We start from the raw sequence: 16,639 nt of genomic DNA on the forward strand, positions 1-16,639 counted from the left end.
TTTTGTTTCTGAAACAGTCAGTTATATATATAATTTACTGTGAACAGGTGCTCTCAGGTGCATAAATTCTGCGCAGGCCTTATTTACAGAAGAAGAGGAGAGACTCGAGGCACAGTGGACTGTTAGGGGATTTTTATACAGTGTTGACCTGATTCTTACCAAGTCTAGGTCACAGGTTAATTTATAGGAATATTATTACAACCATGTGGTGCAAAAAAATGCTTTACTCTATCTTGAAAGCAAGACCACTTTTTAAATTGTAGTTTTAAAAAACTCATTGCTGAGTAAGAAATGTTCAACATTTAATTATGTTTCACCAGAAGATGGCAGCATTTCAAGACTCCATTAGCCTGCAGTATTGACACTCTTCTCATTCATGGATTTCTCCACATAAGGAACATTTTAAAAATAACACTTACAGTAATTGGTGGTGTTTGTTATAGTGGAAAATGTGACATTACAACATGCATTTCTAATTCCCTAGTGACTGGAATAAGTCAGCATTGCTCCACTTGTGTAAAAAAAAAAAAAATCTGATCATGTTTATCATTGAGCATTTTTACTCCGTATGGTGCTTCTTAAAATTAACACCATTTCTTATAATCATAAAAATAATACTTTACACAGCACATTTAAAAAAGGGTGTACGAAGTGCTTTGACAAGTGAAGACAGCATAAACCAGACAATCAGAAGGCAATAATAATAATAATTATAATAATTAATAATAACAACATTGAGCCAAACAGTCTTACCAGATGTACGGGATTCAAAAAATTGAAACAGGAGGGCAGAAAATGCAAACTGTAAGACTCAAAATGTCTATATAAATAAATACACATAAAAAGACCTAAACAAAAAACAAACAAAAAAGCCATTCAAACAAAAAAGCGATAAAAAGAAAAATGAAATAAAATAAATTCATATTAATAAATAAGGTATATGGTACTTCACTTGCCAATGAACTGCAATTACGCTTGTGGAATGATGTTTTGGCTGTATTTAACCCTATAGTTACTTACGGCTAATGAATGGTAGTCACTGTTGTTTTTTAAAGTACTACTTCAGCTAATTACGTTACAGTTTGCATATTTACAAGTCTTGAAAAGACCGTCATTGTCATTGCTTTCTGATTAAAACCATATAGTCATAGCTTCAGATAGTTTTTGAAAACTGAGATGTATTTCAGGAATTCGGTGCCAAGAAAGACAGAGAGAAATGTCTTCTGAATGGCCCCAGACTCGTCACTGTTTTCCCTTATCAGCCTGAGATTGTTGTTTGACCTGTGTAACGGGATTGAACTGTACTCTCTGTTCAGTGCTCTGCTTCATATCAGGTCTCCCTGAAATAATGAATAGTTAAATGGTTTTTAAACATTCTTAATCTCAAGACAATGTTTTTTGCTATAACATTTTGCAATATTTCCTTTAAAGTCTAATTGTGTTGAGGTTACCCAGTAATAAAAAAATCAGAAACAGCAATTATAAATTGCTCTACAGTATGACAAAGGCTAGCCTCAGAGAAAAGCATTCCTATAGCTGGCTTTAAGCTTTTGCATGCAACTACAGGGTTACAGCAGTTCATTTTAGAGACTCACACAGTGACTGGCAGCTTTGTGCGTACATCACACGTGTAGAGGACTGCGGGGGAATGAGGGTGACAGGGAACAGTGACTTTTATAAATAAAGCGCCCACAGCTGCAGGACTGGTACTGTGTGGACTTTGTTTAATAAACCAACGGGGGGCGACCGCACTGCATTTCTGTGCTGTAGCCATCTCTGGACAAGTCCTCTCTTGCATTGATTTTATTAATAATTTATTCAAGTACTGTACTTAAGTACAAATTGAGATAGTTGTACTTTGAGTATTTTCTTTTCATCCCACTTTATATTTTGTACTCCACTAAATTTAAGAGAGAAATATTGTACTTTTATTTCACTACATTTATGTGACAGACGTGGTCACACTACAAATTACGCTTTTTGCGTTATAAAACATGAGAAGAGTTTACAAAACATAATGTTTGTTATAAATTAAATTACCAAACAGTTTTCACAAGTAGGCTACAGCCGAAATGATTAGTTGGTTAATTAATCTGTCAATTTATGTAAAATGAGTGAAAAGTATTTTGATAAACACTGAAGTCTTTAAATCAAATTTGGAGGTTTTTAATTTGGAGTTTGGAGTTTTAATTAATTTTTTTGCGATTTTGTGTGTTTTTTTTGGGGGGGGGGGTGCCTTTTTTACAACTTCGAGTTTTTCCATTGTCTTTCTATTTGTATCTATTTTGTTGTTTTTACAATTTTGTTTCTTTGGGTCTTTTTTTTTTATTTTTCATTATTTTTTTTACAATATTGAGTTTTTGATATTTTTTTCAGTTTTGCAAATAATTCTGAGGTTTTTGGTTGTTTGTTTTTATTGTTTTAATAATTTTGAGCTTTATCTGTATTTTTTGTCGGATGTTTTATTTAGATTTTTACTTACTTTTAGTAGCAGTCGTGCTTTTCAAATGGACATACCTTTTTCACATTTTGTCTAACATGATTTCCATACTGATCATTTAAAACATTATATATATTTATTTTTTTCAATGCATGCCTTTGATTTGACACATTGTATTTTAACACAGTTTGGTTTTTATTATTATTAGCGGTCTACTTTAACTGCAGTAAAGGAAGTGGATCCTCCCTCCACCGCCGTGTTTGAGTGTAAGGTTTCAGTGTGATGGTGCAGCAGAGAGGAGAAACCGGTCGGAGGAGGTGAACTGGTTCAGGAGGCGCTGCTGTGACGTAGCAGTCCACCGCCAACACACGCACACACGCGCGCGCACACCGGCTGCTGCTGCGCCTGCCAGAATCTCAATGTGGGGAAATGACCGCGAGTGACCTCAAAAGAAACGGTGTGTTTTAACGACTGCTGGCGTTTTGATTTTAGACGCAATCAAAGCAAGAATGTACGTCAAAATTTAGCGTGATATTTCAGGGTAAAATTCATTTAAATACGAGAAAAGATACGGTTTGCTGGTCGCGCGACTGTCTGACTAGCTTGCAAGCAGCCGGGCTAACATTAGCCAGCCGAGCTAACCGGGTTTTTCGCCGCTAGCGGCCGTGCTTGTGCTTTTTTTTTCACCCATTGCAGATGCTAAGCTAGGCTAGCTGCTGCCATGGATAAAGCCAAGTCAATGATCGACAAGAACGGAGCGTCGGGACCTTTTCATGTCAACAACGGGCAGAGCCAACGGGCATTTCACGCTAACGGCTGCAGCACCAACAACACTTTCAGCTCGAGCACCAGCAGCACGTTTGAGAACATGCATCATCTGCACCGCGGAGACGATGCGGAGTGCAACGGGTCCCCGGCCAAGAGGTGCCGGCTACGGAGGAGGACGGAGTCGGTGAGACGGAACAGACCACGTAAGTGTCAACGTGCTTTGGGAAAACAAACTTGACAGCTGCTATTAAATTGTGCACATGAATTTGACTTTTTTTCTGATGGTGGAGTCATCGACAGTGTGTGGTCGCTGTGACCGGGTTGCTGCAACCCTCCAACGATCAGCTGGGGTTTGCACAACCATGCCGTGTTGACGGCGCTGAAGTTCGCTTCCGATTCGTAGCTTCCGATTCAGCAGTTAAGGGGAGAGTTAAGGGGAAAGTTATTATGCTTTAATTAGCATTCAGTGGTCAATAGAAAACTTTACAAATGAAAATAATGTCACAATTAGGTACAAATCAGACAGTCTAAAATAAAATAGGCTCAAGCATGAACTTAAATAGAGGTTTACTATTAGATATATGATTAAGCAGTAAGATTTGCATGAATTAACAGTTTTAGATAATTTTGTATTATATATTGTTAAGCTAGATATTGATACAAGTACAAACCAAACAGAGTAAAATGATATAAATAAAATTAAATGGACAAGTATGAAAACACATAAACATAAATTAATAGCTTTGGTTAATTTTGTATCACATATTTTTTAAGACATGTAAACCAGCTTTTTATTTCAAAGTGGTGTATAAAGGCAACTTCTTAAAAAAATTATGAATGCAAAATTTAGCTGAAATAATGAGAAAATCAATTACATACTATTAATTCTTGGAGAAATTTCGATTTTGGAATATAAGTAACAAATCATGTTCTTTGAGTGAAATTTTCTTGCCAGATTCGACTGAGAGTCAGTCCTGAAGATCATCACATGTACACATTGAAAAAATAAATGTTCTAATGTTTCTTCCATATTGTTACAGAAGCTACATTTGTCATTCATGTCAGGAATGTATCTTAAAAAACAGAATTTGCTAGATAATAACTGTGTGATTTTGTTTTTCAGCACATATTTGTAAGGAATAGTACAGTAATCCATGTCTCACCATCAACAAGCTAGTCTGTTCTTTTATGTATAGCAAGTGCTACTGTTCTCACAATAAGTACATTTTCTAATTAGTGATTAATTAGTTGATTAGTAATTTTCTAGTTACTATTATTATTACTATTATTATTCATTTTTATTTTATTTTTTCAATCAAAAATGGAACTGACTTTTGATCTTGACTAATGTGGTTTACATGTGAAAAACGCAGTGAAATCTCCATTTTTCTGAATTTTCTGAAGTTTTACAGATTTGAAAGTGGGCTTCAGACAGCGTTGAGGCTTTACTTGAAACATCTAACATGTTTCCACCACATTGGGAAGTGCAGTAAGCCGAGGATCGGTCATTAAGCTTTACAAGTGACTTCCCCTTAACTTTCCCCTTAACTTCTGAATCAGAAGCTACAAATCTGAAACTAACTTCAGCGTCATGCTGTGTTGCAGTGACACCCAGCGTGTATTTTCCCCTCGCTGTCCTCTCTGTTGACTGCTGTCGTCGTTTCATGGTTTTAGGTCACAATGTTGTCCCTTCGGATCTCCTCTTTATGATCAGATTAGCTGGTTGGTGTCTCAGGCTGATCTGTCCAATCTACCAGCCTGCTGTCGTCAGGGAGACCCCCTTTTGTTGTCATGAACCCTCAGGTTGCATTTGGTGCGCTCTGATTGGTCGGTTACCCGGTGGTGAAAAAGCTCCTGATAAGTGGGCCTGGCTTGCCTCAGCCAATCAACAGTCGACTCCTGTCTTCGTGAGGCTCTAGGGCCCAGCCCACTTATTTACCCAGTATTTCGGATGATGTGAGTGCATGTTTGAGTGAAGATCATCCAGGGAAACTTTGCAGTTTTTGCGCAGAATGTCGAAAAGTGTCCTTTTTCTCTGTGTATGAAGTCTTCTTAAATATCCAAGACGGACTGAGACCTTCTGAGCCTCTACCAATACGTTAATCAGTTATTGGTTATTTTATTTTATTTTTGTTTACACCTCTGAACTGACAATTTGCCTCAATATGAAGCTTAAAAGTGAAAAGAAACCTGGTAAGTGTTTTTGTTTGATTTTTGTGGTATTGAGAAGGTCTAGATATTGCAGAGAAACAACTGAAATGTCTTACTTGTGTTTTTCCTTAAAGCTTTGAAAACTGAGCAAAATGGCTTGCTTTTTTTCAAGAACATGGTAAGAGGATGACAAGCAACTTCACAAGAAATGGCTCAAAAATTGGCAAGAAATTATTAAGAAGTTACAAGAAAATTGCCTAAAAATATGCCAAAAAAAAGAAAAGAAAACTAAAATGACCTAATAAAAAAGTAATAATAAATAAAAGTTTTCTAAACATTTTTCCTGTGTTTTTGATAATACCTAATAATCCCCAACAGCTAATTTTCTGACCATTTTCTTGTGACATTTTACTTTTTCTTCGCAGTTTGCAGGACATTGCTTGCCAAGTTGGTCATTATGTTTTTGACATAAATCAAACCAGTCTTCTCAGGTTTCAGAGGTTTTGATGGTAGTGAAAGAAGTCTGAATGCAGCACATGAAAACTGATGTCGATCCAGGTGTTAACGGGTTTAGTGGATTTAGATTTCACTTTAAAACTTGGTTTAGGCTGTTAAAAGTTCATCAAAGTTCAAAGTTTATCAGATTTCTAAAGGTCGCTCATTAAAAGAGGCAGATGGTACTCTTAAATACAAAAACGTGCTGTTTAAAGTCAAGCTTTTGCAGGCAGCTGATTGGCGACCACATCAGGGAATTATTGTCGAGTCTGTTGAGTCGAGGGCTCTGGGTTTGTTGTGGCTGAGTGATGCTGTCATGGTAAAACTTGTTCTTCTCCTGTTTGCATGTTTGCAGAGAGACCGTTTGCAAGTTGAGGTGCCCTGTTGCCAAGTTATCTAATCAGCATTCCTTGCATCTGTCATTAATTGTGTTTGGGAGAGACAGATAGGGCGGAGGGGGCATCCTTTTCAGTTTCTGCCTTCAGGGAATTTACCTGCGGATACCAATAGTTCAAGATGACATTTTATCATCTCACCACATAACCTTGTAATGACAGACATCCCTGTTGAGATTTTGTGGTTAAGCATTCTATTGTAAAATTTGTCTATTATGAGACTTATTGACACCCCAAAGTAGACATATTAAAAAAAAAAAGATTTTATTTGGCGAAACGCTGAGAAATTATTTGACTTAAAGGCTGAGCATCAGTTCAGCCTTAATGCTTTAATAAATATAGATAAATATAGCAACATCAATATTGTTTACTGCTGTGTCAATCATTCAGGGTTCCCACAAATCCTTGAGTAGTCTTAAATGGTATTAGTTTCATTTAAAAATAAAGCCGTAATTTGTATAAAAATGTCTTAAATCAGTCTTTCAAAGTCTTAAAAATCCTGAGACATTGGGAGAAGGATTTTAATTCATCCTTTTTTTCTGACATCGCATTGTAAACATTTTTTTTTTCAAAGAATTTATCAAATTTAATGTCAGAGATAAAGGAATCAACAACACTTGTGTATATTTCCGACATCCAATCAAATGAAAAATAAACAATTAAATGTTTAAATACATATTTTTAGGCAAAATTATCCCTAATAAGTAATTGGTGTTAGTTCTTTTTTTCTACAATTTTGGTTATTGTAAAATTGGTCTTAAATTTGCCTTCAGTTGACATTAAAAAGTCCTGATCTAACAGCCTTGAGCTGTCGGAAGCCTGATAATTGCATATCACCTACCTCTAACCAGAAGCATTTCACTGTTTCCTGGTGCAGTTATTCATTTATTTTGTGGCGGCAAGTCACTACAAAGTATTGTAACTATTAACTGTTTTTCTAAGGAAACATTTCTGAAGGCTACGTCCTTTCTAATTAAGCTAAACGTTTATTTACCACCAAAACACACTGTGGGTCTGACAGGTTATACCTGTGTAAGAGTAGTTTACCTCAGGTTTGGTTCTTGACCTGAGTAAATAAGGTGACTTGCATTCATGTTGTCTGCTCTGGTAAAGTAGTGCTCTATGTAATTTTTTCATTGTCTAGTTTCACACAGTACCTTTTATGTCATTGCTCCTTTGTTTAATGGATGCAAAGAATTTATTCAAATCTGTTTTTAGCAGTTTAAATGCATTTAATGTTAACTGAAGCATCAGCTATCTCCTTTCAATGGAATATGAGTATATGAGGGTAGTTTATGTTAAGATAGTTTAGCTATCAGTGGTTTATTTAAAAAAAACAAAACATCCAGCACAATGAGATAAAAACAGAATCAACACATGCAAAAATGTACAAGAACTGCTTTTGTTGGTAGGACATGTTGATAGTTTATTAGACACAGTCCTGTGGATATACAGTATGTGCTACAGATTCATTATCTGGGAGTAACATGAGATATTACATTTCTAAGTTACACTGAAAGCTAAATAAACCAGTCTGAAAACAGGAATATCAGCATGAAACAACTTAGCAATCTTTAGTAAAATATGGTCTGTACTGGGGTGATTATGGATGAACAAATAACTGGAGAAATATGATGTTGCAATGAACACACAGCTGATAACGCATTAGTTGTTTGCCGTGGTCTGCTGCGATGCCTGAGAGAGAAAGGCTCTGCACAAGAATCAGCCCAGATTACATAATTAAGATGATATTTCATCAGTAAACTTTGAAATGTCCGGTCAGAGCTCCTCTGCTTTATGGCCGAGTTATCCTTGGACGGTGTCCAGCCGTCCTGATAAACCCGGATAACCCTCTAAGCTTTCACCCACTGAGAGCTGAACCTGGAATGTATTCCCCTTGGGGTTGTGATTTTTCACTTTTGTCCTCAGATTTTTTTCTAATCGGGGTTTAAGTTGGCGTAGGAACGGGGTAGCGCTGCCTGCATCAGCCCTTGTTTACACCAAACTTGCCAGCAATTTTCATTGACTGTCTCCTAAAACTGACATGCCTTTATTTTAACCATCAAGCTCATTCTTCAGCTCTTTTCCACTTTAATGTTATACATATCTTTCATTTAAAACCCGCAGCTGAGACGCTGTCACGTGTTTTTATACCAGTGTTTAAACCAGACAATAAATACCTTACTGAATGAGGCCTTTTGGGGGATGTTGCTGTTTTTCAGTACAGAGCAAAAGCCACAAAAATAAGAGGAATATAGACAGGAAATGTGCAAACATACCAGTAACTACAATTTCCCAGATTTGCTACACCAAAGAGGTTGTGTTCTCATGAACTGAGCACAGCGCCTGTTTCTTAAGCGTGCTTTATTTCTTGTTTACAGAGCACGGATTATTGTAATGTTCTGTCTGTCCATTTTTACAAGCTTTTGTGTCATACTTTAATCTCCCTGTTTAACTGGTTTGTAGACAATGCCAGTGTTACATATGGCTTTGAAGGAGGCGCGTTGCACCATTGTGTCAGCTGTGTAGGGTCGCCTTAAAATACAAACAGAAAGCACGGCAGTATTAAGAACTTATGTTATTATGAGTAAAGAGTATTTAGAAGGGTTGAAGTAACAGAGCTGGTCACAGTAACATCATTGGAAGGAGTAAGACTTTATCATACTGCCACTGCACTGTAAAGTGGATTTGTGATTTGCGCTTACAGGTTTCAACATTAACCTTTAAAAGTGGCAACCAGGCATCGGCTTTTGGTTGCCGAGACTGGAAATTTGGCAGCCATTTTTAGTCATCTTATATTTCGAGTCACTTCGATACTAAGTACACATTAAACGTCATTTGCCTCGCCATTGTCTCTAAAAAAAAGATTGCCATTGGTGCCAACTGAAGGCCAAGAATCAATTGCCAATTCAACCTGGCAACCATTACTGGGGCGCCCAGGCTAGAGATATGTTAAAAGATGTTTTGCATACAGTATTGGCAGCAGCATCAACAGCACTAAAGTGTTTTATTTGCAAGTTGTCTCAACAGCTGATGCAAGATGTTTTTTGTGGGGTTAGAGGGTTAAGTTTGATTGGCAGTGCGCCTATGATCATAGGGTCTTTGGTCCAGTTTGACGAATCAAGACTTCAGTTGGGTGTTTCTCTGTTAAATCTGGTGTTCATTTTTAAGAGAAGAGCCTTAAATTCAGGGCAGTGAGTTCAGTTTCCAGCTGGTTACAGCCTGAATTTGTGTTAACTTAGTAACAGAATAACTCCCATAAAGAGATACACGTTTGTCAAACAGGTGTGCCACAGGTCGAGTCAATGTTCCACCACTTTCTGCTGCAGAAGGATCGTAAAGGGGGCGTGCTAACAAGTTTCACTGGGGGGGCTCCTCCTCCTGTCTGAAAGTGCTCTTCTGTCCTCGCTCTGTCTTTGTCTTCAGTCTGATGTGTTATTGTACTAGACAGAGTGAGGAAGATAGCTGCCAAATCGTCTGTTTGTTTTACAGGATATCAAAGTCTCACTCCCTGAAGCTCGGTGATCTGCACGTTAAACTGCCTCTGTCGATTTGTAGACTGAGATTCGTTCACGTAAAGCGTTATTATTTAGGTAAACCTGGATGGCACTACAGCTTGTTTGACTGGTAGATGTTAAGGTATTTGACAGCAGTCATATAGTGGTCATAATGGCATTAATACCTCTATTAATTATTGTCCATATAGTTTGAGAAATCAAAGATCAGAAAAAATGTCCACTAGAGTTTCCAAAAGTCCACGCTGACATGTTTAAATTGCATATTTTATCCAAAAGTCTAAAACAAACAAACAAAAAATAATAATTTAACGGCTGAACAATTTTGCTGTTGTCTGACATCTTATAGACCCAAATTATTTATGGATTAATTGAATAATAATCATGAGTTGCAGTTCTGATTTAGTTTATTATAGCCTAAGACGAGGAAAAGGAAAAAAGCCGCACAGTGGGGAATCTGAAACAAGAAAATAATTGCCATTTTTGCTTAACAAGTCACTGAAATACCTAATTGAAATGTTGCAGATTAATTTTCTATTATCAATATCTTAATTGACTAATTGACTTAATTGACAGCAGGTCTCTAGTAACTACAGTACTCAAATGCAGTAATAAAGCAGAAGTAGTGAATCTAGAGATAGCTGTAGTACTTTGAGTAGTAGTTCTACTAATAGTATCATAATAACCGGTATTATATTTGTAGAAGACAATAATTGTGACTGAATCAGTGATAAGAGGACAGAGGACACAACTTCCTGTGATGTTTTGTTTACTAATGACTTTATTATTAGATCCACTGTATGCACACAGTGTTCAGCTGCCTGCTGGTGTTTCTTGTCTTATCACAGACGTGTTGTGCATGTGTCCTTCTTGTCCTGTGCTCTCTGTAGAGTATAGTAGCACACGAGACAAACCTGAGATTAAAGGCTAAGCAAGAGGACATTTAATAGAAATGATTGCTGCTGAGAATCCCTAAAGTAATGTTTGAAATCTGAACAGTAAGCATGAGGCCTTGTAGACTTTGTAAATTATATCAGACTGTACACACACACACTGTAGCTACTGCGTGGAGAGTGCGAGGCAGAGGTGTGTTAGGCCGGAGACCTTTCACCTACATGGACACAAATCACGCCTCGCTCTCCGACCCTGCTCCTTGCCACACTGACCTTTGGCTGTATGCACAGTGTGTGTGCGCATGATATGTGTGTCTGTGTGCTTTTTAAAGAGGAAACCCTGCAACATGAGGATTAAAGGACGTTTAAATGTTCAATTCATTCATAGAGGGATGTTCGATGGTTGATCTGGCATCAACACATATGCACGAGAGTTAAATACCTTGGTCAAAGAGCCGTTGACATGCATCTGAGGAACCACATCATTATAGTTCCTTGCTTTTTGTAGATGTGTATGTGTGATTTTAGCCACAGGGCTGCAGTGAATGAAAGAAAGAAAGAATGTAGGCCGGTACATTGTGTTCCTGTGATGTCTCTTCAGTCATTACAGCGACGTATCTTGACATCACTGGCAGCTAGGTGACACGAGAGCAGTAATATTTCCCATGGCATCATGTAGCAGTTTTTCTTTGTTGGTGTTTATTGTTCTTTGGTTGCACGATTTGACGATCATGGGTGAGGTGCAGTCAATACATGCCAAGTTAAATCAAAACCTGTCTAATTAGATTCAGAGGATGCCTGTTGTTCAAATTCCAGCTCCGACACCTGAGTGATTGTCATACAATAGGACTCGCCTACAAAGGTTAATTATGTCCCTCTCATTCTTCGTAATTCTGTACAACCGGTTCGCTGTTTTACTCAACTATAAAAAAATAACCCTTTTTTCATCCATCCATCCATTTTCTTCTGCTTATCCGGGGTCGGGTCGCGGGGGCAGCAGCCTAAGCAGGGAAGCCCAGACTTCCCTCTCCCCGGCCACTTCGTCCAGCTTTTCCCGGGGGATCCCGAGGCGTTCCCAGGCCTGCTGAGAGACATAGTCTCTCCAGCGTGTCCTGGGTTTTCCCCGGGGCCTCCTACCGGTGGGACGTGCCCTGAACACCTCACCAAGGAGGTACCTAATTAGATGCCCGGGCCACCTCATCTGGCTCTTCTCAACACGGAGGAGCAGCGGCTCTACTCGGAGCTCCTCCCGAATTACAGAGTTTCTCACCCTGTCTCTAAGGGAGAGCCCAGCCACCCTACGGAGGAAGCTCATTTCAGCTGCTTGTACCCGCAATCTTGTTCTTTCGGTCACTACCCAAAGCTTGTGACCATAGGTGAGGGTAGGAACGAGGATCGACCGGTAAATCACCACGACAGATCGGTGCAGAGTCTGCATTACTGCAGACGCTGCACAGATCCGCCTGTCGATCTCCCGCTACATCCGTCCCTCACTCATAAACAAGACCCTGAGGTACTTAAACTCCTCCACTTGGGGCAGGATCTCCTCCACGATCTGGAGGGGGCACTCCACTCTTTTCCGGCTGAGAACCATGGCCTCGATTTGGGGGTGCTGATTCTCATCCCGGCCGCTTCACACTCGGCTGCAAACCGATCCAGTGAGAGCTGAAGGTCACGGCCTAATGAAGCCAACAGGACCACATCGTCTGCGAAAAGCAGCGACCCAATCCAAACCGGACCCCCTCAACACCCTGGCTGCACCTAGAAATTCTGTCCATAAAAGTTCTGAACAGAATCGGTGACAAAGGAGTCCAACCCTCACTGGAAACAAGGCCGACTTACTGCCGGCAATGCCGACCAAGCTCTGGCACCAGTCGTACAGGGAACGGACGGCCCGTATCAGGGGGTCCGATACCCAATATTCCCGGAGTACCCCCCTCAGGACTCCCTGAAGGGACAAGGTCGAATGCCTTCTCCAAGTCCAAAAAGCACATGTGGACTGGTTGGGCAAACTCCCATGCACCCTCAAGGATCCTTTTTTCATACTGTAGCCATTACATATGCCACACGAAAAATACTGAAATAATTTCACTTTCACTTTTTATACAGTATTAAAAAAAATAAGACACACACAATTTCCACACAGCAGTCTACATCTTTGCTAGACAGTGAATGGAGTTAACACTTCTGTGTAATCTGAAACCACAAACAATCATTTATGCTGTAAAGAAGCACTCAGGTTGTTAACATTTCCTCCCCCACTTAATAGATTTATTCCTTTTGAGTTTTAATGTTGTGAATTGTGAGTTTCACATGGCCTGAATACAATTTGAGGAATTTCCACTATGACATCATTGCATTTGAGGAAGGGAAGCACAGTAAATTTGCTGTTTCTTGAAACATACATGTATCAAAAGTTTCAGGCTCGGGTTACTTTATTTGTTCCCATAGGTACATTAGGTTTGCAGTTTAAAGTACAAGGCATCCAGTGACACAGATTGAGACACCACAGACAACATACCAGATAAAACATGAAAAGAAGATAAAAGATAAAATGAAATAAGTGTCCCAGTGCTAATCAAAATGTTAAATATCTAATAAATGCAAAAAAAAAACGCTACACAACCAGTCCCTAAAATAAAAACAATCTTAAAACTATGAATAAATAATCATAAGGTTCAAAAAATGATCTTTTTCTGTGTGTTCACGTAGCAGCCGAAACAAAGCTGTCTTAATAACACTTAGTTTTGCACCTTGGGACTAAAAACCTGTTCATAGAGCAGAGAAGCTGAAACTAATCTTATAAAGGGTGCAGGTTGTCATTTAAAATACACAAACAAAATATTAGCTCCATACAACTCTTATTATAAATATGATATATATTTCTTCATTTAATCTATTCCAGAGAGCAAGTCACAATTTGTTGTACTAGAAAAAAATAGAGACATTAAGACATAATTTTATTTTCATGTGCTGTTGTGAGTGTTTTTGGCTGAGGCTGTGGAGGAAAATGTGATTGTCATGTGAGGCAGACTCCGTCATGTACCTTGGCTGGCCTATATCAGAGAAGAGGATCGTATTTCTGTTGCCAGCAGTTCTTTATCAGCTTTTATACTTGTTTTGTGTCTTTATTTTTTTATGTCTAAGGGTAAAGCAGCTGACCTCAATTATGTTGTTGGGGAAACATATGTGTATTCTGCAGAGTTCATGCATGGTAATAACAGAAAACGAAGGATCATTATCAAGCTCTTATCAAGTAATTTAGTTCAACAAGATCAAGTTGTCATAAACTGATCTATGCTCAAAGCTATGTTTGCAGGGGAAAAACAGTTCAGAGGAGTTTATTTGACCTCTGTAGCAGGCAATGCAAAATCTATGCTTCTCAGTTCATGTTTACAGGCATCAGAGCAAGTCAGTGGGTGAGAGGGCACCGTAACAAAAAGTCAAGCAAACAATAGAGGAGGCGATAGGTGACCCATGCTGAAAAGTAACCAAACACCAGCCACTATAGTAGAGCAGCAGCAGGTGTAGAGGCAGCAGGTGTAGCACCAACAGGTAACAGTGGCAGCAGCAGCAGTGATAGTGCTATAGCACTCATGCTGTTGGTTTCAGTTACTGAGTACTCCAGGTTTCATGGACCAAGTAACACCTGAACATATAAGTTCAATACAGTACCACCAGACTATGACTTTATCTAAAAAAAAAATGTATTTGAACATTAAAAGTTGCCATTTTTGGTATCAGTTATGTGATAGATTTTATAATGTTGTCAAGTTTGAATTACAATTTAAACCTTCAAGACAATAATAGCAAAATTCAGTTATTCATAATTTTTGGACTGACTGCAGCCTTATGTTGTTATTGTTGTTGTCCAGGACTTTTAATTGACAACACGTGTCACACACCGTTTTCAGTCACTATAAACAGTATCATCGCATGTGGTATGATACGATAAACAGCAAACACAAGATTGAGGGCACTGAAGGTTGTAACATGCTGCTCGTACAGTATATGCAACCATTGTCTTACCTAATGATAGTAGATTTTTAATGCAGCAAGAGACAGTTAAGTAAACATTCATTTACATTGCTAAAACCACTAGAAGCTAACAAGCTAAAAAAAGTACATGTTTACATGTTGCTTACTCATGACCAAGGTTATTATTGTTACCCAAAACTTAACTAAAAACCAAGACTAGGTGTAAAAACATTTTGTTAACTGACATAAAAATAAAAAATGGACTTTTGAGGCAACAAAAACTAACTGAAACAATATTATGTACTAAAATATAAAAGAAATGGTAAAATTTGTCGACACAACAGAGTGAGGAGGAGTGAGGGACGTCTACATTAGTGTGAGTCAGTTGCCTTCAGGAAGTTATCTTTTTGTATCATAATACCTATTCTGAACTTCTTAAATCTTAGTTTTGACCAATACCCACATATTATAATACCAATCTAAAGGTGAGACTGAAAATGATAAAAACTAAAACTAAACATCTTTAAACCAAAAAGCTAAAAATAAGCAAATACACTCTGGAAACTAACTGAAACTAAACTAAAAGACGAAAAACAAAACATCAATGACTGATACAAAACTACAATAACTCTATTAATGGCCTAAAATTTGGTGGCTCTAATCTGAGAGTGGACTTTGCCTCAATAAGCCAGACAGAATAATTCAGTTCCCCTCAAAAGTCTGTTGTGAAACAGTCACATCTCCTGATTGTCATGCGAGTCTGATGCAGAAGGCACCGACGGGACCAGAATATGTCACCAGACGTTTGAGTGATTGTTACTCATACTTATTTATCAGCATACTAAGACTGTGCTGATAAATACTCGTCTTTAACCAATCAGGAAGATTCATGCAAACTTCAGAATGGTGCTCATATATTTAACTTCCCTAGAGCCAAAACAATTTATCAGTTGGTCGATAAGTCAATCAGCAGGAAGTTTATGTGTTTTCATAATGCTTTAATTATTTTTCATGCAAAAAAGGCCAAACAATCTCCTAGTTCCAGCTTCATTGTGAAAATCTGCTGCTTTTCTTTATTTTATGTGACCCTAAACTTAGACAGTTAAGATGTTATCTTGGGCTTTAGAAAACTGTAACAGCTATTTTTCACAATTTCTTAAGGTGTTTGTGAGTAATATATTAGTGTTATATTAGTGTTCCTGTCTGGTTATGGGTGTTTATAAATTAAGTATGGCGTCTTGGTGGCGCCGTTGGCTGGCCCCCATCACTTTGCACCGAATATTTGGATTTAACGCATTCTTTTTGTAAAACGCTGCTCCTCTCCACAACAACATGTGCCAGTAAACACGTGCAATCTCAAACAGCTGCACAGGGTAGTCATTGTCCCAAACTAAAGACACACTGATTGTTAAATGACTGGTTCCTTGGCGTTCTTTTCTCACGTGTGAACTGTGCTGTAAACACATAACATCAATGTTTCGAAATGTAAAGAATGCTGAGATGCCCTCTCCGATTTGACCCTGAATAACCTCACTGTTTCATAGTGACTGACATAAGCAGACCCACACAAAATTTGCGGTTTTTTTCTCAGAGGTGATCCAGAATGAAAATCTGTAGAGTTTGTCATAATATGTATTTTTGGCTTATAATGTGAAAGACAAGGTTAGTTCAAGACAACATCTTTTGAAAACGCCTGCAGAGGTGTGGTCTGGATTGCGGGGGTGCATATTTTGTATGGGCCTGGTCATAAGTGAAAAGCACAATGTCATCAAACATTTGTCTCACTTATCCAGAGCAACGACATATTTGATAAACTGCCAATGCAAAGAAATGTGAATCGATACTGGTGGCTTCTAAAAATAGAAACAAAATTTGACTATAAAAGATCTTTCTGCCAAATTAAAAATATATTTAATGTGTGAATTTTCCTTCGGTTCAGTTTGATATTCATCATTTTTTCATTTGATTTTAGTGTTAAATAAGTTTTTCATCTGCCTTTTTGTA

At 38.2% G+C, this 16,639-nt stretch overlaps 1 protein-coding gene across 2 annotated transcripts in view; it reads left to right on the forward strand.

Moving 5' to 3' along the window:
- The first annotated feature begins 2,755 nt into the window (after positions 1-2,755).
- The window catches only part of pank1a (pantothenate kinase 1a), a 32,126-nt gene continuing 18,242 nt past the window's right edge, over positions 2,756-16,639 (forward strand). Inside the window, exon 1 of one of the 2 annotated variants that reach the window (XM_042501706.2) lies at positions 2,756-3,411. In XM_042501706.2, coding sequence (XP_042357640.2) covers positions 3,162-3,411 — 250 coding nt within the window. In that variant the 5' untranslated portion in view covers positions 2,756-3,161. Of the gene's footprint in view, positions 3,412-5,153; positions 5,402-16,639 lie in introns of those variants that run through there. The other variant, XM_042501708.2, reaches the window with a different exon arrangement.

Source organism: Plectropomus leopardus, chromosome 13 (assembly GCF_026936395.1).
Source record: "Plectropomus leopardus strain MGB_pleo_1.0 chromosome 13, ASM2693639v1, whole genome shotgun sequence".
Classification (NCBI taxonomy): Eukaryota; Metazoa; Chordata; class Actinopteri; order Perciformes; family Serranidae; genus Plectropomus; species Plectropomus leopardus.